Source organism: Geotrypetes seraphini, chromosome 8 (genome assembly GCF_902459505.1).
Source record: "Geotrypetes seraphini chromosome 8, aGeoSer1.1, whole genome shotgun sequence".
NCBI classification, from domain to species: domain Eukaryota; kingdom Metazoa; phylum Chordata; class Amphibia; order Gymnophiona; family Dermophiidae; genus Geotrypetes; species Geotrypetes seraphini.
In genome coordinates, this window is record NC_047091.1 from 114110467 (window position 1) to 114136186 (window position 25720).

At 41.5% G+C, this 25720-nt stretch overlaps 1 protein-coding gene across 3 annotated transcripts in view; it reads right to left on the reverse strand.

Moving 5' to 3' along the window:
- REXO1 (RNA exonuclease 1 homolog) overlaps positions 1–25720 on the reverse strand; it is a 176229-nt gene that overhangs the window by 147672 nt on the left and 2837 nt on the right. The window contains exon 2 of one of the 3 annotated variants that reach the window (XM_033955064.1): positions 13033–13184. The exons of the other annotated variants lie outside the window; for them this stretch is intronic. Within the exon in view, the coding sequence (XP_033810955.1) occupies positions 13033–13096 (64 nt within the window). The 5' untranslated portion in view covers positions 13097–13184. The remainder of the gene's footprint in view (positions 1–13032; positions 13185–25720) is intronic. 3 annotated transcript variants of the gene reach the window in all.

Consider the following 25720-nt stretch of genomic DNA (forward strand, 5'->3'; position numbering starts at 1 on the left):
TTATGAGGCTTTTCCCCGGAACTGCGCTAGCGTTTCACTGAAGCACCTTCCACACCCTTTTTAGGGTCACCGGACGCGCCTTTCACATCTTCGGTAGAAGTGGAGGCAAAGGGGGCTTCTCCAGAGGAGGGGAGCACGAAATCCGCGCACACCTCACCCCCCCCCTTGCGGCACACATGATACATGGCTTCAAATTCGTTAGCCGTGCACCGCAAATGAGGCATGAATCCATGCCATCCTGTTCTGAGGAGACCATATTTCAACTTGGGAGCTGGATGGGTTACATAACCCTAAAGTGCAGACTACAGAGGTGTTGCACAAGAATCTTCCTTTGGTATCGGCTCTAAGGCTTCCAGATCCAGCAATCTTTTCACTGTTGGCTCTGACTTTAGCTGCTTTTTTTCCCAGCCTCCCAGCCAAAGAGCCTAGAAAAGAGTCCAGTAAGTGACAAAAGAACTCGAACTTGTATCCCTCCCATATAATGTTAGCACACAGCGAACTGTGGTGACCTTCATCCACAATCCCCAATAAGCCGATAACCTCCCACCGATGTGTGAAAGGTGAACTGATGCCTTGGCATCATAATTGCTTCTTGGGAGCTGTTGAGGAGTGGGATCCTGAAGATTATGGGCACCTGGACCCTCCAAATTCTTGTCTTGAGCTTTCAAATGATCTCTGGTCCAAAAGCTCTGCCAAGAATTGGCTATATCGGTAGTATGGAATATTGCTACTCCTTGGGTTTTGGCCAGGTACTAGTGACCTGGATTGGCCACCGTGAGAACGGGGTACTGGACTTGATGGACCATTGGTCTGACCTAGTAAGGCTATGCTTATGTTTTTATGTCCTAAGTGCAAAAAATATACTTTTGAAAAGTTTAATGAAAATCCAACATGGCCGCCATGGGTGCCAATTTTGCCCTAAAACGGCCCAGAAAAAGCACAGGAAACCCGGGAAAATGGCTATTTTGTGTTTTTAAAGGTGAGGGGGGTAAGGACATGCAGGGAAACCACCCAAACACCCCTTTTTAAGATGCCCCAAAAATCGCCAAACTGGCATGCGTACAGCTACTCACTGTTTCTGTGCTGCAATGGAAATGAATCCTAAAGATAGTGTATAAAGAGGCCTTAAATATACATCATCCCTAAAACTCAAATAATTGATAACAAGAAAAATTGGAAGGGAAGATGATACTTATTGCACAAATCAATTCTGACCATACTTATAACTATATCAAAGCCATCATAGCATCTAATAAATCAATAATTTCAGAGCGAACACATAAGTTTCAAGTTTATTTGTATTTAATAAATCGCTTATCCATAATTAACTAAGCGAGTTTCAACCAAAATATAAAAGTAAGACATGAAATTAACATACTATTTAAATTGGGCGAGACGAACAAACGTACTGACAAACTTGGATACAGGAGGAAAAAAGGGGTAAAGTTACAGAATTGGTGTTAAGCTAGATTAACGAAAAAATCGTAAATGGAAAGAACATAAGGGAAGGTAGTAAGATTAATTTTCCTATACAGTGGTATCTCGGTTTACGAGTGCACCGGTTTGCAAATGTTTTGCAAGACGAGCAAAACATTCGCAAAATCGGCGCCTCAGAAACCGAGCGTGCCTCAATTTGTGAGTGCCCCCCCCCCCGGCACCCTCCACCCCGCGATCTGGCACCCCCCTGCTGCCATTGGGCACCCCCCGCCGCCATCGGGCACCCCCCGCCCCGACCTAAGGTCCCCCAACCCACCCAAACCCTCTTATTACGTGAACTCTCAGGCCTTGAGCATGCGCACATGCTTAAGGCCTAGCACAGGAGGCAAATCTTCGGGCACCGGCAGGACATGCTGGTGCCAGTGCCGGTGCAGAGGCTACACTGAAGTAAGAAGAGGATTCGGGTGGGTGGGGGACCTTAGGTCGCGGCGGGGGGTGCCTGATGGTGGCAGGGGGGTGCCGGTTCGCGGGGGGGCCTTTGGGGCGAGCAATGCCGGTTCTCGTGGGGGGGGAGCAGCGCTGCTGGTCTCGGGGGGGGGGGGAGTGGAGTGTGGGAACCTATCAAAGCGAGTTTCCATTATTTCCTATGGGGAAACTAGCTTTGATAAACAGCATTTTGGATTACGAGCATGCTCCTGGAACGGATTATGCTCGTAATGCAAGGTACCACTGTATATAAAAAAAATTTATTTTTTTTTTTAATCTTTTAGTTTTCAGAGATGTTTTCTGCATTATTTGAGATTTAAAGGTTAAATGCATCTTTAAAAAGGAATGTTTTTAAGTTATTTTTAAATCGATTGAGGTCATTTTCGTCTCTTATATATTGCGGTAAGGTATTCCAGGTCTGAGGAGCCATCACCGAGTATAGTGTCAATAATTTTCAATGAAGGAACAACAAATAGCCTTTGGGCTGTAGAACGGAGGGAGCGTGATGTGTTGTATGGAATAAGCATGCGATTTATAAATTGCGGTTCATTAGAGGATAATGTTTTAAATGCTAAAAGCAAAATTTTAAAGATTATACGATGGCTAATAGGGAGCCAATGTGAATCAATCAAAAAAGGAGTTACGTGGTCATATTTTTTTCCATTGTGAATGAGTTTCACAGCGGTATTTTGGATTTGCAATAATCAAGCTTGGTGATGACAAGAGAATGTAGAAAAATATTTAATGATTTTGGTTCCAAGAACTTAGAAATGGATCGAATCAGACGTAACCGATAAAAGCAGCATTTAACAATATTACTTATATGTTCGTGATATGAAAATTTGTCATCGATAGTAACCCCAAGTATTCTTATTGATGATACTAAATCTAACTGGATGTTATTGATAGTAAAATGATTACATAATTTTAATCCTTGCTTCCAGGGAAAGAGTAGAGCTTTTGTTTTCTGGATATTTAAAGATAATCTGTTTGAGGTAAGCCAATTTTTAATATTCTCTAATTTTTTATTAATCTGTTGTACTTCCTCCGTATTTTCTGGGTTGAGGGGATGAATCAGCTGAATATCATCTGCATATGTATAAGTAGTAAAGCCTATGGATTGACACAGACTTAATAAAGGTGCAAGAAAAATATTAAACAGTAGAGGAGACAAAATGGAGCCTTGAGGAATACCATAGTTGAGAGTATAAGGGTTTGAAATTGTGTTGTTGAAATGGACCGTGAAAGAACGGTCAGATAAAAAAGAAGTAAACCATACCAAAATTTGATTACATACAAGATTTTACATTTGATTACATACAGATTTTAATCTGTCTAGAAGTAGAGTATGGTCAATAGTGTCGAATGCTGCGGTTAGATCTAAGGAAAAAAGTCCAATCCAGCAGAAAAGCTTCTGCCTCGAGCCTGAGAGGGGTGTAAACCCTGGAGCAGCAGCAGGACAACTTGTGATTGAGAGGGGACGTGAACAGATCGACATTCGGAGTCCCCCAACGAGCAAACACCTGAAGCAAGGTCAAGGAATGGATGGACCACGAATGGATGGACTGGCTCCTCCTTCACCTAAAAGCCCTTGTTTTGGATGTTTGGGGCTTAGGCTTTTTTTAGATTGATTATATGGTATAAGTTTAGACATAGTGGTGGTCTGGGGGTTTAAACAGCTGAACGTAGAGGCAGGCCATTATCAAAAAAACCTCCTTTTGGACGTTTTTTTTGATAATGAACATTTTCCCTGCTTCTACTTTCAATGTTTAAGGCCTAAGGCCAAAAGAGGACTTAGACGTTGTTTTTTTAATATGTCCCTCATAATATATAGAAAGAAATAATGAAAATGAAATAAAAGATAAGGATAAAATAGAAAATGAAAACAAAAGGAAAAAGGGAATAGGAAGGAAAAATAAAGCGAAAAAGAGTGAAAAGTTGAAGAAACAGAAATTGTGAGGACTATATGAATGTAAAATGTAAACTAAACAAGAAATGAAAAATAAGGAATGATCATATGCAACTTATAAATCAAACTCTCTATTTAGGCCAGCTGGATGAACACAGTTCAAATAGAATATCAAACGTCGTTCTTTACGAAGCAAGATAGCAGTGGTGTCTCCACCTCTTGGAGAGGGAAATACTACTTCAACAACCGCAAATTTTAGATCTGTAAATGAATGGTGGGCTGCAATACAATGGGCTACTATTGGGGCATCAATATTTTGTTGGCGTAATCAAGAACAATGTTCAATCATCTCATCTTTAAAAACCCTGGAGGTTTTTCCAATATAGAAAAGACTGCATATAGCATACACATGAGCAGTGAGACAGGTAGAATGATGTTGTAACTTGATTCTTTTATCATTTAGATGTAAGATCTGGCCTGGAAAATAACAGACACATAAGCTGCATTGTCCACACGGAAAATGGCCAAGTGTTTGATCACTATGGGTTACCTGGTGTTTTATAGGAAGAAAAGATGGAGAGAGATATTCCTTTAAATTCCTACCTCTGATAAAGCCAAAAAAAGGGGGGGGGGGCTCATGAAAGCCTTCATGTAATTGCACTATGTGCCAATGTTTCAATATATATTGCTGGACTGAATGCACCTCAGGTGTAAAGGGGAGAACACAAGTTACCCGACTGGTGGTTTCCTTAGGCTGAGGATGTAATAAATATGTACATTCAGCCCACCGGGCTCTTTTGTAAACTTTCTTGATTACAAACATAGGGTGGCCCCGTTCAAGAAATCTTTTTTTCATTATTTCTGCTTGGGTCTCAAAATCATCTATTGATGAGCAGATCCTATGAAGTCTTAGGAACTGTCCAACCGGTATATTTTTCTTCAAGTGTAAGGGGTGACAACTATGATAATGTAGTAGAGTATTTCGATAAGTTGATTTACGAAAAATAGTATATGAGAAACCATCCCTTGTAAGTTTCACTAATAAATCCAAGAAACACACTTGAATCTTATGAAAAGTATATGTAAACCTGAGGTTGTGGTCGCAGTCATTTAGTCATATGAAGAACTATTTTAGATCTTCTACATTGCCTTGCCAAATCAAGAAAACATTATCTATATATCTCTTCCAGTATGTAATATAAGGCTTCCATGATGAACTGTCTAAAAACTGTTTTTCAAAGTTGGTAACATAAAGATTTGCTACATCAGGAGCAACTGAGGCACCCATAGCCGTGCCTTTTATCTGAAAATAGTATTGATCTTGAAACAGAAAAAAATTATTTTTAAGAACATACCGTAAAAGAATAGATAAAAAACTAGTGGGTGGCTTCGTAGCATCTGGTCTAGCATCAAGAAGAGAACTAATCAGCAATATTGCTGCTTCTTGTAGTATATTGGTATAGAGGGCCTCTATATCAGCTGTAACCAATAAAACATCATTGTTACAGTCCACTTGACATGCATCTAACTGCAACCTAAAATCAGTAGAATCTCTAATGTATGAGGAAGCCAATGGAACCAGCAGACGTAAAAACGTGTCAATGTAAATAGACAAAGGTTCAAGTAGCAATCCTTTTGATGAAATTATGGGGCTACCTGGAGGGTTATGTAAATTTTTATGAATTTTGGGGAGTAAGTACAATACTGGCATAACGGGGTAATGAACTGTCAAAAAAGAATCTTCTTTAGTTGTGATATATCCTTTAGTATGACCGTCCAACAATATTTCATCTATTTCTAACTTAAGAGAGTTAGTTGGATCTTGATCAATCGGGGCATAAAAGCTGGTGTCTGCTAACTGACGATGAGCCTCCATTACGTATTTATCATAGTCCATAACCACTATGGAGCCCCCCTTATCGGCTGCTTTAATTATCAAAGAATCATCTTGTTGAAGTGAGCGTAAAGCCTTTTTTTCAATCTTAGAGAGGTTGTGATATTTCAATGGTGATGGTGTATGACGTGTTAAATCTCTGAATACCAATTGTTGAAAAATATCTATTGCAGAATCAACTGATCCAGGGGGTACCCAGTGAGAAACATTTTTAACACGAGAGTTATCTTCAAAGGAGGATTGATCCTTGAAGAAAACTTAACCGTAAGGTGCGAATGAATCTTTTGAGACATTCCATAATTGAAAAAGTATCCATGGTGTTGGAGGGTACAAAAAGATAAGCCACGTTGTAACACTGAAAGCTGAGCATCTGAAAGTGATTTGGAAGAAATATTGAACACTACTCGTTCCATCTCTGTCTGGAACGTGAGACTGGCCGTTGCCGAGGTGGCATGCAATGTGTGTCTTGGGGCAGGGGAAACTGCTGTTGTCTGCCTTGTCCATGTAGAAATTGGCCCTGTCCTTGTATATGTTGGTCTAAAAAAGACTGGGAAGTCTGCTGTCTATGATCTCTGTTTGATTGTGTAGTAAGTAGATCCTCATTACTGGACCCGCTAGAGGTCGTATCAAAGGTCACTTTTCGTATTTGTTTTGGAAATTGTCTAAATTGATTAGTTTTGGCACAATTATAAACTCGATTTTGGGCATAGTCACGCTCGTCACGTTTAAATTTCTCAAATTTGGTTTTCTTAAGAGATTCTTTAAAGTCATATAACTGTTTGTTCATGAATTCTATTTTGGAGACTACATCCTCAGGAGGTAATTTAGCGGATACTTCTTTCAATGTATGATCTATGTTTCTTTTTAATGTAGTGGACATTGTTTGAGCTTGATTTACTATCAATATCATTAGATCCATACTACACTTAAGTATTTTGTTCCATTTGGAAACAAATTCAGTATCTTCTTTGTAAAGGTGGGGTTCTTTAAGAACTCTTAGCCCCCGAGGTATGCGCTTAACTCGCAAATATTCGACCAAGGTTAAAGCATGTAATTCTGTTCCGATGGCTCTTTTTTGTAAACGTTCCAGTTGAGTCCAATGATGTAGAATTGGTCCCAAGGTATCTTGTGTGAATAAAAGTGGAGCTGACAAAAGGCCATTCAAATGGGCTTCAGTGAAGCTTAAAGTGTATTGATCCTCTGTTCCTTCAGCCATGGATATATCAAAATGTGATGAAAAAGGGGGGAAAAAACTGAATATATAGTGAAGCAATTTGATCAAAAAGGAATCATGAACTATATAAAACTTAAAAACCGACCATGCACAGTGACAATCACCGTGTAATGGTTCTTTTGTAATTACAAAACCATTTAGAACGAAAGACCTAAACTAATTTACCATAAAGATAGTGTGTAAAGAGGCCTTAAATATATATATATATATATATAAGGCCTTAAATATATATAAATATATATATATAAATATATATATATATATATATATATATATATATATATATATATATATATAAGGCTCCACCTCCACCTCACAATAAAGCTAAGTGTTGCCTTTTCTCCTTACATTTTTTCACTTTTCTCCTTTTTTATCCAATATCAGCGGTTTTGCACATTATATTCTTCATATTCAATGAGCTGTTTTGCACATATTATTTATTTGTAAGTTTTCTTCACATGCACTTTATAAAAAGTTTTAAGTTATAAATTCATTGAATTTTCAAAAGAATTCTCTAAATTTACATGAATTTATTACATTAACACAAATTAATATTTTAAGCTTCTTATCTATTTGTTTCCTTTATTCATCACACATATAAAAATACATAAAATAATATATACTATAATAATATTAAAATTAGTTACCACTGAAAACAGTACACATTTTAATAAGATCAAAATCTGTTATAATAAATCTAGTGATACCAATTTTATTAGGGAATAAAGCGTTAATAAATTTATTAGGGAATAAAATTTAAAATTAAGTAGTTGAATAAATAAAAAATTGTTTGGTAGGGGGTGGTGGACATAGATGATTATAACAATATACAAGACAGGAACCTGTAATGGTATACATCATAAGAAGTTCCAAAGACTGAAGTCTGTATAATTTATGATATGTCCACCACTTTTTGTTTTAAATATTTAACAGGAATTGTGATTTAGTATTAATAAATATTTTTTATACATATAGTTTTTGGAAATTATTGATTTATTAGATTCTATGATGGCTTTGATATAGTTATAAGTATAGTCAGAATTGATTTGTGCAATAAGTTATCATCTTCCCTTCCAATTTTTCTTGTTAGCAATGGAAATGAATAGCAGGCAAGCTGAACAAGCAAGCATGGAGTTCTTTTACCACAGGAAGCTGAGAAAGAAGTCTTGACTGCCTCACCTGCCCGGTCACCCCAGTCAGTGACCACCTGGACCTCCAGAATAATCAGGGAAGGTATGCAATCTGGTCCAGATCCCAGGCATGCCTCCACAGAACAGCTCAGCCTGTGCTCTACCCCTTAGCAGACGAACCCGGGGAGAGACGGCTCCCAATCCCAGAGTCCCAATCTGACTTGCAGGATATCCATGGGGCTTACTACACAGGCAGGGAACCCCACCAGATGCAGATTCTTAGAAAATCCACGATCTCCCAGTGAAGGATGTCCCCACAGGGTGAATCCGCAGCACCAGAGCTAGACCCGTGTCAAATATTAACTTAGTATACTGAAATTTAGGAAAAGAAAACACAAGCAGAAGAGATGAGCTCCTACAGTGTGGCTGTAGGAAACAAGAATGACCTTCACCGAGCATGTCACAGGAGATGGACATAGGGGGTGTGACTCAAAGTTGTATTTGAGTTCCCTACAGATTGTGGCTGGATGGGTTACATAACCCTACTGTGCAAACTACAGAGGTGTTGTACAAGAATCTTCCTTTGGTATCAGATATAAAGCTTCCAGATCCAGCAATCTTTTCACTGTTGGCTCTGACTTTAGCTGCTTTTTTTCCCAGCCTCCCAGCCAGAGAGCCTACAAAAGGGTCCTGGAGGTGACAAAAAAACTCGAACTTGTACCCCTCCCATATAATGTCAGCACCCAGCGATCTGTGGTGATCTTCGCCCACAATACCCAATAGGCCGTAACCTCCTACTGATGTGTGATAGGTCAGCTGATGCCTTGGCATCATTAATTGCTTCTTGGGAGCTGTTGAAGAGCGGGATCCTGAAAATTGTGGGCACCTGGCCCCTCCAAATTCTTGTCTTGAGCTTTCAATTGATTTCTGGTCCAAAAGCTCTGCCAAGAACTAGCAATATTGTCTGGAGGCCCAAAAATCATCACAAACTGATCCCCCTAGGGGCTTGAGGTCTGCTGTCAAGTAAAGACTTTGGCTTGTGATCCTGCACACTTGCCATACAATCATTCAGACCTTTCCCAAGAGAAAATTTCCTTCACATGGTAATTTACTCAAGGTTTCCTAGAAGGAGGAATCCCCCACCAACTGTCTGATTCATAGCATCCTGCAGGCGAAAATGGAATAAGCAGATATTTTACTTACAACTTTGAAAAAGGTCATACAGAGCATCAGCTGCACAATCCACTTTAAAATCTGGTGATCCCTTCTCGCAAATGTCTCCAGATCACACCACTGCAGCTGTTTTCAAACCTGAACCACAGCCTCAAAGAGCTTCTTATGAACAAACTCCAGCCTGTGGTCCAGGCTATCCTTTAATACCACATCACCTTCACTGGGAAGGGAGGTATGCTTAGTAACCTGTGTTAAGAACTCTTAGCCCCCGAGGTATGCGCTTAACTCGCAAATATTCGACCAAGGTTAAAGCATGTAATTCTGTTCCGATGGCTCTTTTTTGTAAACGTTCCAGTTGGGTCCAATGATGTAGAATTGGTCCCGAGGTATCTTGTGTGAATAAAAGTGGAGCTGACAAAAGGCCATTCAAATGGGCTTCAGTGAAGCTTAAAGTGTATTGATCCTCTGTTCCTTCAGCCATGGATTAATCAAAATGTGATGAAAAAAGGGGGAAAAAACTGAATATATAGTGAAGCAATTTGATCAAAAAGGAATCATGAACTATATAAAACTTAAAAACCGACCATGCACAGTGACAATCACCGTGTAATGGTTCTTTTGTAATTACAAAACCATTTAAAAAGCACTGATTGCTTAAACAGCCTGCAAAGTCAGATCCTTTCTGAGATCAGAGGCCTCCACCAGATCCAGATCTAGATCTGCACACTCCCCCCCCCTCCCCCGAGAGCTAAACAACATCTCCTGGTACAGAGGATCTTGACAGAGAGTAAAGGCATTAAAAGAGAGCCCTCTCCAGCTCAGTCTTCCTCAGACTGGATCTCTCCGTGCTGCACATGGCACTATTGCTGGGAAATTGTGTTCATGGGGGTGAGGGGAGAAAGAACCCCAGCGTCAGTATGGCCACAAAGCCTGAGGGTTTCATGCAATGTGGTCCTTATAAATCCTTTAAGTTTCAAACATCAGAATGAAGAATTCAGGGAGGAACCCCTGTCCAAGACATCCAGATGGCCCATACAGATACTCACAAGCTCCTGTCTGGGGTTTTGCAGCAGGAATATGACTGCACTTTACCAGGAATGCAATTGCGCTGGTTCCTGGCTCAAACTTGGGACTTTTTCTCCTGGCCTTCACACCATCTGGGTACTAATACCCCCTAAGGGACTGAGGAGGTTAAGCCATATGCTCCCACCCTCACCTCATGCACTGCGCAACACATGGGACACAGACGATTCTCAGGCGGCCATCCATTGTGAATCTGGTCTTAATCTGAGGTATCCTGGACTGAAGAGTACATCACACCTGTCTTTAAATAGACAAAGGCTTTTACTTTCACATCGGGAAATACAAGATGGCCACTGTAGCAGCAATTTTAGCACCACAAAAGGCCCAGGGCAGCTATACTGGGGAATAAAAAATAGTGATTTTAGAGGTGAGGGAACCTAGCTCATAGCTCTAACCTCAGAACCTTAAAAAAAAAATTATTTTTATAGGCCCCCCCCCCCCCCCCCCCAATTTGTGAGGCTGTTACTCACTGTGCTATGCTGCTCTGTGCTGGAAGCTACAAACAGCTTATAGGGAGAAACTCTGCCTCAACAAAACTGGAAACTGGACAGCTTGTGTCTTCTGACTGCCTCTCAGGCCCAACAAACCGGCTGGAGACCTCAACCCCCACCAGATCACACGAATGCTAACAGGAGGAAGAAAGCAGCTGGCCACAATCCTAGAAAAACCACCACGGAGCCACTCAGCTTGCATTCAAACCCACTGCAGACGAACCTTGGGCGAGCCTGCTCCCAAGGAAACGGTTTCTGAGCCCCCAAACTTTTAGTGCAGGCTGTCCAAGCGGGTATACTGTAAAGGAGTCTGCCACTTGGAAGCATACTCTCAACCTCAGAGTCTGTGCTCTCCTGCAGCCAGAGCTGTCCCATGAGGGATCCTCTTCAGCACCAAAAGCCTTGTAAACAGTATGCAAAAAAGACTGAATTTAAATGAAAACACAAGCAGAAAAGACAAGTTCCTACCATCTTGCTTGCAGGAAGACAACTGAGGCATTGGAAGACAGTCCAGAAGGATGGGAAGCAGAGCAAAAGACAGCAAATGACGCTCCTTACTGGGATACAGTGTGCAAATTTTCCCTGTTTTCAGGCTATACAAAAACTTGGATTGTATACTATAAATCAAGCTGTTGATTTATCTTTCAAAGACTTAAGGTAATGATGGCTTACAACAACATGGGTATTTCTATAAAGGGCACCAAATGTTAAGCACCAAGATATAGCGCACTAAGTACTAATTCTATAACTGCATCTAACTGCCCAGATTCTGTTAGAAAATACTAGGGCAAGCAGGCATTTACATGCAAACATTTACACACATCCACATATCACATAGATAGCGGGCATAAATGCACAAGCCAGGGCTTCCCTCTGCCGCATCAATGATCACATGGCAGAGGGAAGCCCTGGTGGGGCAGGGCGCAAACAAGCCTGTTAATTTGGTACTAATGTAACAGATAACATTGAACAATTATCACCTACAAAAGTGTGGCTAACTGGCTTCTTCTAAGTGCGAGGAATACTCCCAGCAGTTATTGAGAAGGTTCTGAAGGTAACAATATGTTAAGCTTTGCAATTAATGCAGTTTAGTAAATTGATCCCTTTATCAAGTACTGTATCTGTATAAATGGTAACCCCTTCTCAACCCTGGCCCTGGAGAAACATTTGTTCAGTTTAGTAAACTTGCATGCATATAGGCAATTTTTAAAAAAGAACCCTTTTTTGCACATAAATTTTTGTTTTATGTATGTAAAAGGCTTTTAAAATCATAGAAGCAAATACCATGCCTCTATGTGCATTCTAAATATACATGGCACCAAGTTATACAAAAGAGGAGTCCCAAGATGAAACACCTGCTTGTCCATTGAGATTCCTTGATTACTTTAAGATGGTTGACCATTCCTTCCTACTGTTGAATCTCTTAATAGAAACCTTCACACATAGATTGTTAAGCACATAAAGAGCAATTTCCATAACATGTCTTTTGGTACATTCTACTCACTGGCTTTCCCCAACTTTCAAAATAAAAGTCTGGGTGTATTACAGTGTCTTAAAACTGCTGTGGTTATAAAAATGAAGCACATGAAATCAAGGATAATTTTTTGCTTAATTTATGCTGTTTTTTTGTGATCTACATTCTTTTTTCCTTTTAGAACCTCCTAACCAAACCAGCCTCAAGACAAGTTATACTCTGCAATGCTGTGCATATTTTTAGTTGCACAGAGAAGGTAATTCTCAGATAACTATTTTATACAGGGAAAAAGATTCTCACCCACACAAATTGCTTTGAAAATTGCCTGTTAAAATAAGCCTTATTGTCTGAAATAATCTATTAGCTCCACTTTCTGAACAAAGTTTTTCACTGGCTTTGAAAAACATCTTTAAAACCCACATATGTGACCTTTTGATTAGGCAAATTACAACACTACTTTGAATTTAAAAAAAAATACTTTAATAATATGATAAAACACAACCACACCCAAAGAGTAATAAAAACCATTTTACTTTTAAAACATAACTTGGTTCTTCGAATACAGAGAATTACTGAACCAGTAGTACTGTCAAAACAACCTGAAGGTATCAACATTTTCCTCCCCCCACCCCCAGTCCCTTTTTAAAAATAAATTATTAAAATCTTCAAAAAAAAAAAAAAAAAACCCACAGATTAAAGACAGAAACTTCATTCAAATTACCTGATCTTTCTTTAGTAGACAAATAAAAGTATGTGTTCATATCTTGTTTCAGACTCCAAAACATCTGCTTTGAAGAAGCAGGGCAGATCCAACAAGGGTGCTGCTCCACACACTGCTGCTAACCATTCTATACTGAGACACCTCTTTCTGAGCTGCAAAGATAACAGTGGTAGGAAGGGAGGCCATAGAAACAGTTGCCTTGACAGTTAATGCTTCAAGGACCCATAAGGGGTGTATTCTGAACTATGAAAATAATTCAGTGATATCACACCAAGGGCCAGATGTGCTGCAGGGGTTTTCCCATATGTCTATATATACACATCTTTAATGAAGTCTGACAAAAACATACCAAAAAAGTCCTTTAACTATTTTAGTTTTATGGGGGAAATGAACTTGAAAGGATAACTGGTTTTATTTGAATACAGGAGAAAATCGTTACTTTTTTCATGGGCACACAGAAATAGTCACTGGTTCCCAACCTGTGGTTTCAGGAAAAGAGTATTTTCATTCTACTTTAATCCATACAAGCAGCATACAGAGGCTGCTGCAAAAAGTGGCTGCAGGAATGGTGAAATTGAATTTGCAGCCACAGGAGACAAAAGCAGCAGCAGCAGCAGCTGTGGAAGACAGGAAGCACAAGCAGTCAAAGGGTGTCCATGGTGAGGGTATGATCAGAAGCAGCTGTACAGATCAGAAGTAGGAGCCTGGGGACCACCATCAGCCTTCAGGGCCTGGGAACAGCAGAGCAGCATCAACAAGGAGAGGGAAGAGAGACTAATGGTGGAAGACTAGCTGGTGGAGACTGTACGGGGAAACAAAGTAAAAGAGGGCTAATAAGGACAGGCACTGTGTGATGGGATCCAGAAAGAATGGAGGGATCCAACAGCATCCTTAAATTATTTTGAAGGTTAATAAGGGGACCAGAGAACCAAAAAGATTGGAAACCTCTGGAATACCAGTAGGTAATCACAGGAGGATGTTTTTAAGGATAAAATAGCTGTAGCGCAGAGTCCTCACAAGTCAAACTGAACAGTAAATAATGTTTACAGACCTAGTTGGCCAGTGATCCATTGGAGCTCAATGCAAGTGTCGCATCACTGTGAGGCTGTGGGCACCTTTGAACATATATGGCAATATTGCCCCAAGGCTCAACAATATTGAGATCAGGTCTTGTAATTTATCTCTGATGTGCTGGGACCCTCTGTTCCTAAATCTATGGAATGCTGTCTTTTTGAATGTTGGTCTATTTACCTGGCCAGCACAAAGGAGGAAATGGGTGCATCTAGTCCTCATTGTTGATTGCCTTTTGTTGGCATCCAATTAGAAGAAGCTGGAGATACCTACTTTTTTGGCTCTGCTGGCGTAAGTGAATTATATTCAACAAATGTCTAAGTTGACTGCTCTCCGGGGAAACCATCTGTCTCTCTATCATAAGACTTGGGACACCTATGTTACTTGGCAGCATGCTCACTGAGCCTGTAGTTTCACCATAAAGCACAGTTACTTACCATAACAGGTGTTATCCAGGGACAGCAGATAACATATTCTCACATGTGGGTGACGTAATCCACGGAGCTCCGATGCAGTCAGCCTGACAAGCAATGTTGCTTGAAGAACTCTAGAAAGTTCATGACTGCCGCACTGCCTCCTAGGGCACGCGTCTCCTCAGTTCAGATAACTAGCCAAGAAGCCAATCAGGGGAGGTGGGTGGGTTGTGAGAATATCTGTCTGCTGTCCCTGGATAACACCTGTTACGGTAAGTAACTGTGCTTTATTCCAGGACAAGCAGGCAGCATATTCTCACATGTGGGTGACCTCCAAGTTTACCAGAATGGGTGGGAGAATAAATTTTGTAATACTGCTTGGCCAAAGCAACCATCCTGTCTGGAGAAAGAATCCAGACAGTAATGTTAGGTGAATGTATGAACTGAGGACCAAGTGTCAGCTTTGCAGATCTCCTCAATAGGAGTAGATCTAAGGAAAGCTACAGAAGCTGCCATGGCTCTAACTTTGTGGGCTGTGACTCAACCCTCCAGTTACAGCCCAGCCTGAGCGTAGCAGAACGAGATGCAAGCAGCCAACCAATTGGAGATTGTTCTCTTGGAAACTGGATGTCCCAACTTGTTTGTATCAAGGAGACAAAAAGTTGAGGAGAATATCTATGTGGTTTAGTCCTTTACAGATAGAAGGCCAAAGCACGCTTGCATCCCAGAGTATGAAGAGCTATTTCTCCAGGATGAGAATGAGGCTTGAAAAAACATTGGAAGTACAACTGATTGATTGAGATGAAATTCTGTAACAACTTTGGGTAAGAATTTTGAATGAACACGGAGTACCACCTTGTCATGATGGAATACTGTAAAAGGTGGGTCCGCTACTAAAGCTTGTAGCTCACTGACTCTGCGAGCAGACATGAGAGCAATGAGGAAGACCACTTTCCAAGTGAGATATTTCAGATGAGACGTAGACATTGGTTCAAATGGAGGCTTCAACAAGTGAGCAAGAACCACATTGAGATCCCAAACCACTGGAGGTGATTTGAGAGGTGGTTTGACATTGAAAAGTCCTTTCATAAATCTGGAAACCATAGGATGAGTAGAGAGAGGTTTTCCCTCTAGAGGCTGATGAAAAGCAGCAATTGCATTGAGATATTTGAGGCCAGATTGAGATAAATGAAATAGGTAATCGAGAACTGAAGATAAAGAGGTAGACTGAGGCTCCTTGTGATGAAGATCATACCAAGCAGAAAACCTAGTCCATTTCTGGTTGTAGCATTGCCTGGTGGCAGGTTATCTGGAAGCACCTAAAATGTCTTTGACAGATTGAGAGAACTGAAGGTTTGAAGTCATGTCGATAAGAACCAAGTTGTCAGATATAGAGACTGCAGGTTGGGATGAAGAAGAGAACTGTGACTCTATGTAAGCAGAGATGGAAATACTGGTAGAAGTAGTGGCTCCCTGCTGCTGAGTTGAAGAAAAAGGGAGAACCGAGGGGCCACCGAGGAGCTATCAGAATCATGGTGGCATGTTCTTGTTTGAGCTTGAGAAGTGTCTTGAGAATGAGAGGAAATGGAGGGAACACAGAAAAGAACTTGTTTGTCCACTCCAGGAGAAAAGCATCTGCCTCCAGTCGGTAAGGAGAGTATATTCTGGAACAGAACTGGGGGAACTTGTTGTTGTGAGGAGTCCCCCACTGAGAAAAAATGTGATGGAGAGACAGAGAATTGAGTGTCCATTCGTGAGGTTGCAGAAGACGACTCAATTTGTCTGCTAGTGAATTTTTCTCTCCTTGAATGTAAACAGCTTTCAGGAAAATGTTATGAAGAATTGCCCAATTCCAAACATTCCTTACAAAGGGGAAGAGATCCTGTTCCTTTTTTTTTTTTTTTTTTTTTTCAAGATGGCGCCGGGTTAGGTTGCTGTTATAGTTCCTCCCGCCGTTTTCTTTGTTTATGTTTTTTGTTTCTTTTCTTATTTAATTTGGTTTTATTATCTACATTTACACTCCTGTAATATTTTTTTTCTAATTTTTTTTCATTTTTTATTGATCTTATTGTTTTAAATTTGGAACCTACTGTCTTTTCTTGGCGGTTTGGCCCGCATGCAACGGTCTTGGTGGCCTTCTCCGGTGGTCGAGGTCGGCAGCGACTGAGGTTTAGCGGCAAATCGTCTCCGCAGCAGCAGCAGCAGCCGAGGGACTTCAGTCACTTGAACCCACAGTACCTGTCGCCCAAACCCGAACACAACGGCGAGCTGAGGCTGAACAGCCCCGACAAGATGCTGTCGCACACGGCCAACGAGCTCTCCGGCACGGAGGCCATTGTGGCAGCGCCGCCATCATCGTCCGCCGCCACTGCCTATCTGCAGGCCACAGCCAAGATCGCTCTGAAGCCCCCCGGGAATCACCTGCTGAGATGTGGCGGCGGGGGCTTAGGAAGCGCAGGCTTCAGCGGACTGCCGAGACAAGAGATGGCCGGTCCCCCGGCCCTGGGAGGCTCCGCCTCACCCCCCTATGTCCGACTTCAGCACCCCATGGTTGGTGCAGACCTCTTTGCTGCCTCCGCCTGTCTCCGGCGCACCTAACCCCGGTGGCAGCGGCCAGATCAACGCTTTGCCCGGCCCGGAGACTGAGAACTTCTACCCTGGGATCCCATCGTCCATTAGCCCGGTTTTTTCCAGAGCTTCTCACCAGTGTTGCACAAGCCGTGCGCTGCGATGAACGTGCCCGGCTTAAGTAGCCCCTTTTCGACTCAGATCTCGTTACCTCAGCAGCAGCAGCAAAGCAGGGGTCCCCTGTCAGCCCCCAGCTCCAGCAGGACCAACACCAGCACCAGGCGGCTTTTCCGCAGCAGAGAAATTCCTACAATCACCATCAACCTCTTCTGAAGCAGTCTCCTTGGAGCAGCCATCAGGGTAGCGGCTGGAGCACAGGCAATATGTCGTTGGGAGGAATGCATGGAAGAGACCATTGCAGAGCAGGAAACATGGGCATCCCTGGAACTATAACATGGGCATCCCTGGGACTATCAACCAAATCTCTCCCCTGAAGAAGCCCTTTTTCTTGGAATGTCATCGCTCCTCCAAAAACTTACTTGCTCCACTCCATCACTGACGCTGAAACCGTGGATTGAAGACAATGTTTTGATTTTATTTTTCATTTTTCTTTCTAGTTTATGAATTATTTTAATCTCATTCATTGTTTTGCCACTTGTTTTGTTTTATTTTTATCATTTAAATTTCCCCAGAATTCTATTGTTCAACGGTTCCTCCCTTCTGCATCTATTCTTATCTCTCCTCTCTTCAACCTTCCAAAGTCCTTTAGATCAATGTAGTCTTGTCAGAATGTTTATTTTCTTATCTTTTCCTCTATCTCTATTTTTCACTTCTTTATTATTCTCCAGGTACTTTAGTTAGATTGTGAGCCTTCGGGACAGTAAGGGAATTTCTAAGTACCTATCTTACTTATAATTTTAATGCACCCTAATGTATATTTTCTGTAAACCGCTGAGAACCTAACGGATTAGCGGTATATAAGAAATAAATTACATTACATTCCTTCCTGCTTGTTCACGTAGTACATGGCTACTTGATTGTCTGTATAAATAAGCACAACTTGATTGTGAAGGAGATGCTGAAAAGCTTTGAGAGCATTGAAGATTGCTCCGAGTTCCAACAGATTGATGTGATTTCTACGATCTGTGGCAGACCAATGCCCTTGCGTACGGAGACCATCTAGATGAGCCCCCCAAGCATAGATTGATGAGTCCATGGTGAGAACCTTCTGATGAGGGGGCACTTGGAACAGTAAGTCTCTGGAAAGATTGGAAGAGAACATCCACCATTGAAGAGATTGCCGTAGAGAAGATGTTACTGCAATGCGTTGAGAGAGTGGGTCGAAAGCCTGCGCCCATTAAGAAGCCAGGGTCCACTGAGGAATCCTGGGATAAAGCCTGGCAAACAAAGTCATGTGAACTGTAGAGACCATGTGACCTAGGAGAACCATCATGTATCTTGCTGAGAGTGAAGTGAGGGTGGTCACTTGGTGACAAAGTTTTATGAGTGTTTCCTGACGCTGTTGTGGAAGGAATGCTCTGAGTTGCACCATGTCTAGAAGAGATCCAATGAACTGCAGAGTTTGAGAAGGCTGCAATTGAGATTTGTGAAAGTTGATTTCAAATCCCAAACTAAACCTGAAGTACGTGACTTCGTAAAGATGCTGCTATCACTACCAGGTATTTGGTAAAAACTTTGGGAGATACCGCCAGGCCAAAAGGTAGCACTCTGTATTGATAATGTTGATTTCCCACCCAAAATCTGAGGAACTTGCAAGAGGCTGGGTGAATAGGGATGCAAGTGTAAGCCTCCTTGAGATCCAAAGAGCATAACCAATCGTTGTGATCCAGAAGGAGATACAAGGATGCTAGAGACAGCATCCAAAATTTTTCTTTGACAAGAAATTTGTTGAGAGCTCTGAGATCCAATATTGGTCGAAGACCCCCAGTCTTCTTCGGGACAAGGAAGTAACGTGAGTAAAATCCCGTGTTCTGCTGTTCCAGAGGAACTCTCTCGATGGCACTGAGAGTGAGCAGAGCTTGTACTTCCTGGGAGGAGGGTCTGCGACGAATTGGAAGGACACACTTTTGGAGGGTGATCTGATGGAATCTGCAGAAAATGAAGAGACTAACCTTTGATGATTGAGAGCACCAAGAGGTCAGAAGTGATGATTTCTCATCAGTGATGAAAGTGGTGAAGACGACCTCCGATGGGAAGAGGAGCAGACAGAGGCAGAGAGATTGATGCTATGCTCTGGCTTAGATGGTGAAAAAGACTGTGTGGCTTTGGACACAGCCAGTGTCTGAGGCTTTTGTTGATGTTGTTGAGTTTGCTTCTTCTGCGGTGGTCTGGAATATGGTGCAGACTTGGGAGGATAATGCCTCTGATAAGAGGCAGCAGGTTTATATCCCCAAGAAGCAGAAAGTTTGGGCTTAGACCGAAGTAGAGTAGCAAAAGATTTCTCATGCTCAGATAATCTTTTAGTAGCAGCCTCAATGGATTCTCCGAACAACTTGTCTCCCAAACAAGGGATGTTTGCCAATCTGTCTTGGAGATTAGGATCCATATCCACAATTCATAACCACGCCACCGAAAAAGCAGTGACATGTGAAGTCATCTCAAATGCATCATATGCTGCTTGTACCATATGCACTCGATGTTGTGCGAGAGTATGGTACATATGTTTAAATTGAGACAGCCTATTGGAAGGCAAATATTTGAAAAATGAAAGCATATTCTTGACCCAATATTTCAAATATGAGGTGAAAACAAAGTTGTAATTCAAAATTCAAGTGGTCATCATAGAATTTTGATATAGTCTAAGACCAAATTTATCTATGGTCCTATCTTCATGCCCAGGGGGAACTGTAGCATACACATTGGAAGGATTAGCTTTCTTCAGAGAAGACTCCACCACTAAAGTTTGGTGGGAAATTGAGGTTTTTCAAAACTCTTTACCATTTTGTAGCGAGACTCCATTTTGCCAGGAACTGCTGGAACTGAATATGGAGTATCTAAATTTATCTTAAAAGTATTTTTAAGAATGCCATTCATAGGCAACTTAAGTGACTCCTTTGGAGGATGCTTTAATTTAAATTCCTCCGGGAATTCCTTAGTATACAGTACTCCCCCGAAATTCACGAGGATTCCATTCCAGGATCCCTCGCGAATTTCAAAAAACTGCAAATACGTTTTTTAGGCAGAGGAGCCAGGAAAGGGCAGCTGGAGAGGCAAGAGGGAGCAGCCGGAGCGCAAGCGAGTGAAGGAAATCACTCGCTGTATGCTCCAACCGCCTCTTCCTGTACTAAAGTTGGGCCTCACCAATCAGGAGCTGCTTTGATACGCAGCTCCTGATTGGTAAGGCACGACTTTAGTACAGGAAGAGGTGGTCGGAGCATACAGCGAGTGATTTCCTTCACTCGCTGGCGCTCCGGCTGCCCTCTCCTGCCTCTCTAGCTGCCCTCTCCTGCCGGTCATTCGTGGTCAGAAAGTACCACGAATGACCAGGACCACAAACTGCTGACCGCAAATTCGCAGGGGAGCACTGTACTTGGAATCAGACTCCAGAGTAATTTTGAGGTCTTTACTCATTTGGTGAAGGAACCGAGTAAAAGAAATTGGTTCAGACGGTGCAGATACCCTCTGTGAGGTAGAACAAGGGGAACTCTCCACTGGAGAACCTTCTGCCACCAAGTAAGAAGGTGAAGCTGCTTGAGCATACTGATAGTGGATGTCTGAATCCTCATGTATGGATGAAGAGGAATAGCGCCCCTAAAAGTGTTGAGATGTGGAAGGAGCAGATGATGCTGAACACTTCCCCTTAGCAGAATGTACAGGGAAAAGATGCTTAGACTTGGACATCTGCTTCTCTGATTTAGAAAATGGAGATTTAGATAGACTGGACCCCTGTCTCAAATACTGATGCTCCAAGGAATGATGTTTCGATGAGGAAGATACAAAACACAATTGGCAACAAACTTTTTATCACCTGGTGGAAATATGCCAAAATGGGAAACTTTAAGTAGATACTAAAAAAAGAGTATCTCAAGCAATAGTAATAGGACATAAGCACAGATATAGCTCACTAATAGGAGCAAGATTTAACCCCAGGCAAGATCTCATAGATGACAAGCACCAAACAAAAGGTCTAAATAAGACCTGCCTCATACATCATTATGTCCAATAATTTTAAAATTTATTAGTGCGAAAATCCATAAACCATAGGCATAAATTCAAACCAGGTGAAAAAAGGTTAAAAATGTTTTAATCTCCCAGTATCAAAATTCATCAAAAATTAATCTGAAGTTCATTAAAAGACTTTATAAGAACCATTAAAGTGCAATGTGCTGGTAGTAAAAAGTCATGAAGAAACCCATGCCTCGATGAACGTGGAGGAGAGGGTGACCGCTTCCTCGAAGATCGATGTTTAGGGGAGACTGACTTCTTCCTCGATGCGGAGCGATGTCTCAACACTGATCAACGCTGCTTCAATGTAGGTGAAGCAAGACGCTTCAATGGAGAGTGTTGCATCAAAGATCTTAATGGGGATTGATGCGTCAATGACCGATGCCGTGAAGCATGACTTGATGAGATCGACGTCGAGGCAGCATCGATGACTCGACACCAGTCAGTGGCAGGGAGGTACGCTCAGGCTGGACTGGAGTTGGGTGTCGACATGGGAGCAAACTTGGCAATTACGAAACTTGGCAATTACGAAACTCCCATCGAAAGAGATCATTGAGCATCTTTTTCAGATCATGCACCAATACAGAGGGTTTAGCTTTCGGTATTACAGGTGCTGCAGTGTGCTCCGGGGAGAATGACATCGAAGATGATGCTCCTCTAGACTTGGAGGCAAGCCGCATGAGGGGTCTCTGAGTGGCCGGCACGCACGAATTGGCTCGTTGCCTAAATGGCCAGAGACTCTGCCTGGGAAGCTGAAGGTTCTTGGCTACCTTATTTGACTGACTTGGAGACATCGACTTGGATCTCGCAACATCGGGTGATGTTGAAGTCTTCGATGTCAATGTTTTCCCCGATGACGATGGTTTGGTTATCGATGTAGTCTTAGTCAACGTAGAGGCCGAAGCTGATGTTGATGACTTGGCCGGAGTAGAATCCATACTGCCAAAGATTTTGCTTTGTTGGATACGCCAGTTCTTGATAGTGCATTTTTGTAGCATGGCACAGTGTGAATACGGCTCCACACAGTGGTCCAGGCCCAAACATTGGATGCACTACTTGTGTGGGTCTGTGATCGATATTGTACGCTGGCACTTGCTACATTTTTTAAAACCCACAATCGGACGGGACATAGAGGGAAAAACCTCCTTAGCCAAATCACACTTGGAGGGCTGAGGTGGCAAACAGGTCCCGTCGTCGAAAAGAGTTTTTTTTTTTTTAAACTATAATGAAACAAAAGAAAAGAAAAATAAAGATGAAAAAACTGAAAGGAACTAAATCCTGCGGCTCAAAGGCACTTAGTCATTCGCGCAGAACCTTAAAGAACGGACTTCTCATCTCCGCAGAAAAACTAGAACTGAGGAGACGTACGCCCTACATGGGGTGGGAAGGCACTCACGCATGCACGGTGCAGCAGTCACGAACTTTGTAGAGTTCTTCAAGCAACATTGCTTGTCAGGGTGTCCGCAACGGGGCTCTATGGATGATGTCACCCACATGTGAAAACATGCTGCCTGCTTGTCCTGGGATAAAAACTTTCTGTATGCTGTTATGTTTATGTTAAAATTGCATACATCCATTCTTTTCGGGCAGGGGGGTATTCCTGTGATTGGGGGGGGTTGTTGAAGGGGTGTTGGTTTGCGGTGTATTTACATTCACTGGCAATGTGCTGAAAAGTGCCGGTGCATTAGAATTGGTTACTTTTGTATATTTTTATGCGCTTTTGTTTGTATTTGTATCATTCTTGGTTATATACCTAAATAAATATAGATCCAAATGAACTAAAAAAAAAAAAAAAAAGGCATGTGTCACATCACTGACATTTTGCCACAGACGATCAGCAAGCTACTGAAAAAGAATTCTAAAGAAGCTTTGATAGACATATTACCTAGATCCTTGAGGAACAAAGTGAAAAGTAAGAAGCATAAAAAAGTGTAAAAATATTCTGCATGTATGACATCAAATTCCATTATAACCATCAGTAAACTAATTTGGGAAAATGGAGCTCAAATCCAAATTCTGACAGATGTCAGATACTGTATACAATAACTATTTCACTAGATTCCCAGTGAGAATCCATGATGGATTTAATCAATATCACTTTGTAAGCATACAAAGAGGATCCACTTGCAGAGACCTTCTACATGTTCCTTATGTTACCACAGCAGAATCAACAGAAAAAACAAGAATACCTCACAAAAAAAAAAAATAAGGATCAACATCAGGCTCCTCTGAGCCATTTGTAATATCAAAACCAGCAAATAAAAAGTGTTTCTTTTATTAAAATTAATATATTAACCCCCTCCCCTTTTTTTTTTTTTAAACAAAACTGCTGAAGAGTTTTTTTAGTGCAGGCTAGCGCGCTGAATGCTCTGCACTGCTCCTGACACTCATAAGAACTCTATGAATGTCGGGAGCAGCACAGAGCATTCAGCGCACCAGCCTGCACTAAAAACCACTTCTGCAGTTTTATAAAAGGGGGGGGGGAGGTTAAGTAAAATATTACAATCCAATAAATTTCACCATACACGTAGATGCTCAAAACACAAATTTGAGCTTTCCTACTCAAATTAACTTATATTTATTCCATTACATCAAACTAATAGCAATATGGCACCTGGTTGTTTTCCTTTCAAATTATATGTCCATTACATTTAATTGGCTCTATTTCCTAACTCATCCAAATACAGGGGTCCTTTTATTAAGTTGCACTAACCGATTTATCACGCGCTAAATGCCAAGGCATCCATTATATCCTATGTGCATCTTAGCATTTAGCGCACGCTAAATCAGTTAGTGCACCTTAATAAAATGACCCCATTAAAATGAAAGTATTAAAGCATTAAAATTAAGTCCAGAAAAAGAGAGCAGAGTGTGCCTGGTCTTCAACCCCACTTTAATAGCAACCAATCATAAAATTTGCATGGACACTAAACACAAACATATATAAGGTAGAACATGGACTCTACATGGGCTGTGTTTCGGCTATGGTGCCTGCATCAGGAGTCCACCACTGTTAAGTAACATATAAAAGTTCCACATCAAATCCAAGAAGAAACTCTGTGAAGAGTAACATGTAGTTAAACGGTTCAAAGGAAAACCTTTTTTTTTATTTAAGGTTTTCCTTCTATGTGTTCAACTACACCAATGTCTCGCAAACGTTCCAACCGGCAGCACACTAAATCCAGTGCCCTGGTCGGAAGGCACCCGGAGGCCCATCTGGCCATGACCTGCTTCGGTAGAGGGATCCGGGAGGTGCAGGGAGAAGAGAAGAGATGCCGGTCAGGAGTAGAGTCATCTGCGCCGGCTGACTTCCTACAGAACGTTCCTCTCGCCACGAGAGGCACATCCTGTAGGCAGTCTGCCGGCGTGGACGACTCTTCTCCTCGCCAGTGTGTCACAGCACACCTGAAATCTCAAAAGGCACACTGGTGTGCCGCGGCACACAGTTTGCGATACATTGAAATACAAGTTACTCTTCACAGAGTTTCTTCTTGGATTTAATGTGGAACTTTTATGTTACTTACTAGTGGAGGACTCCTGATGCATGCACCCTAGCTGAAACACGGCCCTGTCGAGTCCATGTTCCATCTTATATATGTTTGTGTTTAGTGTCCATGCGAATTTTAAGATTGGTTGCTAATAAAGTGTGGTTGAAGAGCAGACACACTATGCTCTTTTTTTCTGGACTTGTGGGTAGTCTTGCAGAGGCGATTGTCTCTTCCTTTGGCTGCCAGTAAAATAAAATCCCCACAATATAAATATTTTAAAATGGATGTCTACTTTGCAGACATCAATAACTCTCAGAAAACTGAAAATTCATGTTTAAGGCATTTTTGTTTAATATTTTTAAACATTTGTTGAGTCTCCTCAAAAAGAATTGCACACTTTTTTCATTTTAAATTTGCTAGAGTAGATGTCAAACTCATGACATTATATACTATGCATGAGCCACATGTTAGACATGCTTGTTCAGAGTACGCATCAAACTACCCGAGGACATTGAATTTATCTATTAAGGAGGTCAAAGCAGAAAGCAACGGTAGGTGCTAAATGCATGAGTATAAAATATCTAACCATCCTGTAAAGAACATCAAATTAACCTTATACATTTATCATTTATTTTTGTTTTCCACTCTCCCAAGTTTTACTAGGGCTGTCCATCTACCCTTGAAAATCAAGTGTATATATTCCAAACAAGTTCATTTGGAATGTATAAACATTTTTTTAATAGAAACAATACAGACTCCTTGGTTTATTGGACAATGCTAGATTTCCTCTGTATATTTTTGACTCTTCCTTGCCTCTGTGACTCCAAAACATATAGGGAGGTGCTATATAAAAAAGGATCAGCTGGATGATATGTATGTCAAGGAAGATGCTTATTTCCACATCTTCTAGCATTTGATAGTTAAGAGAAGCATTAGGAAGGTATGTCTTTGTCTTGCTGATAT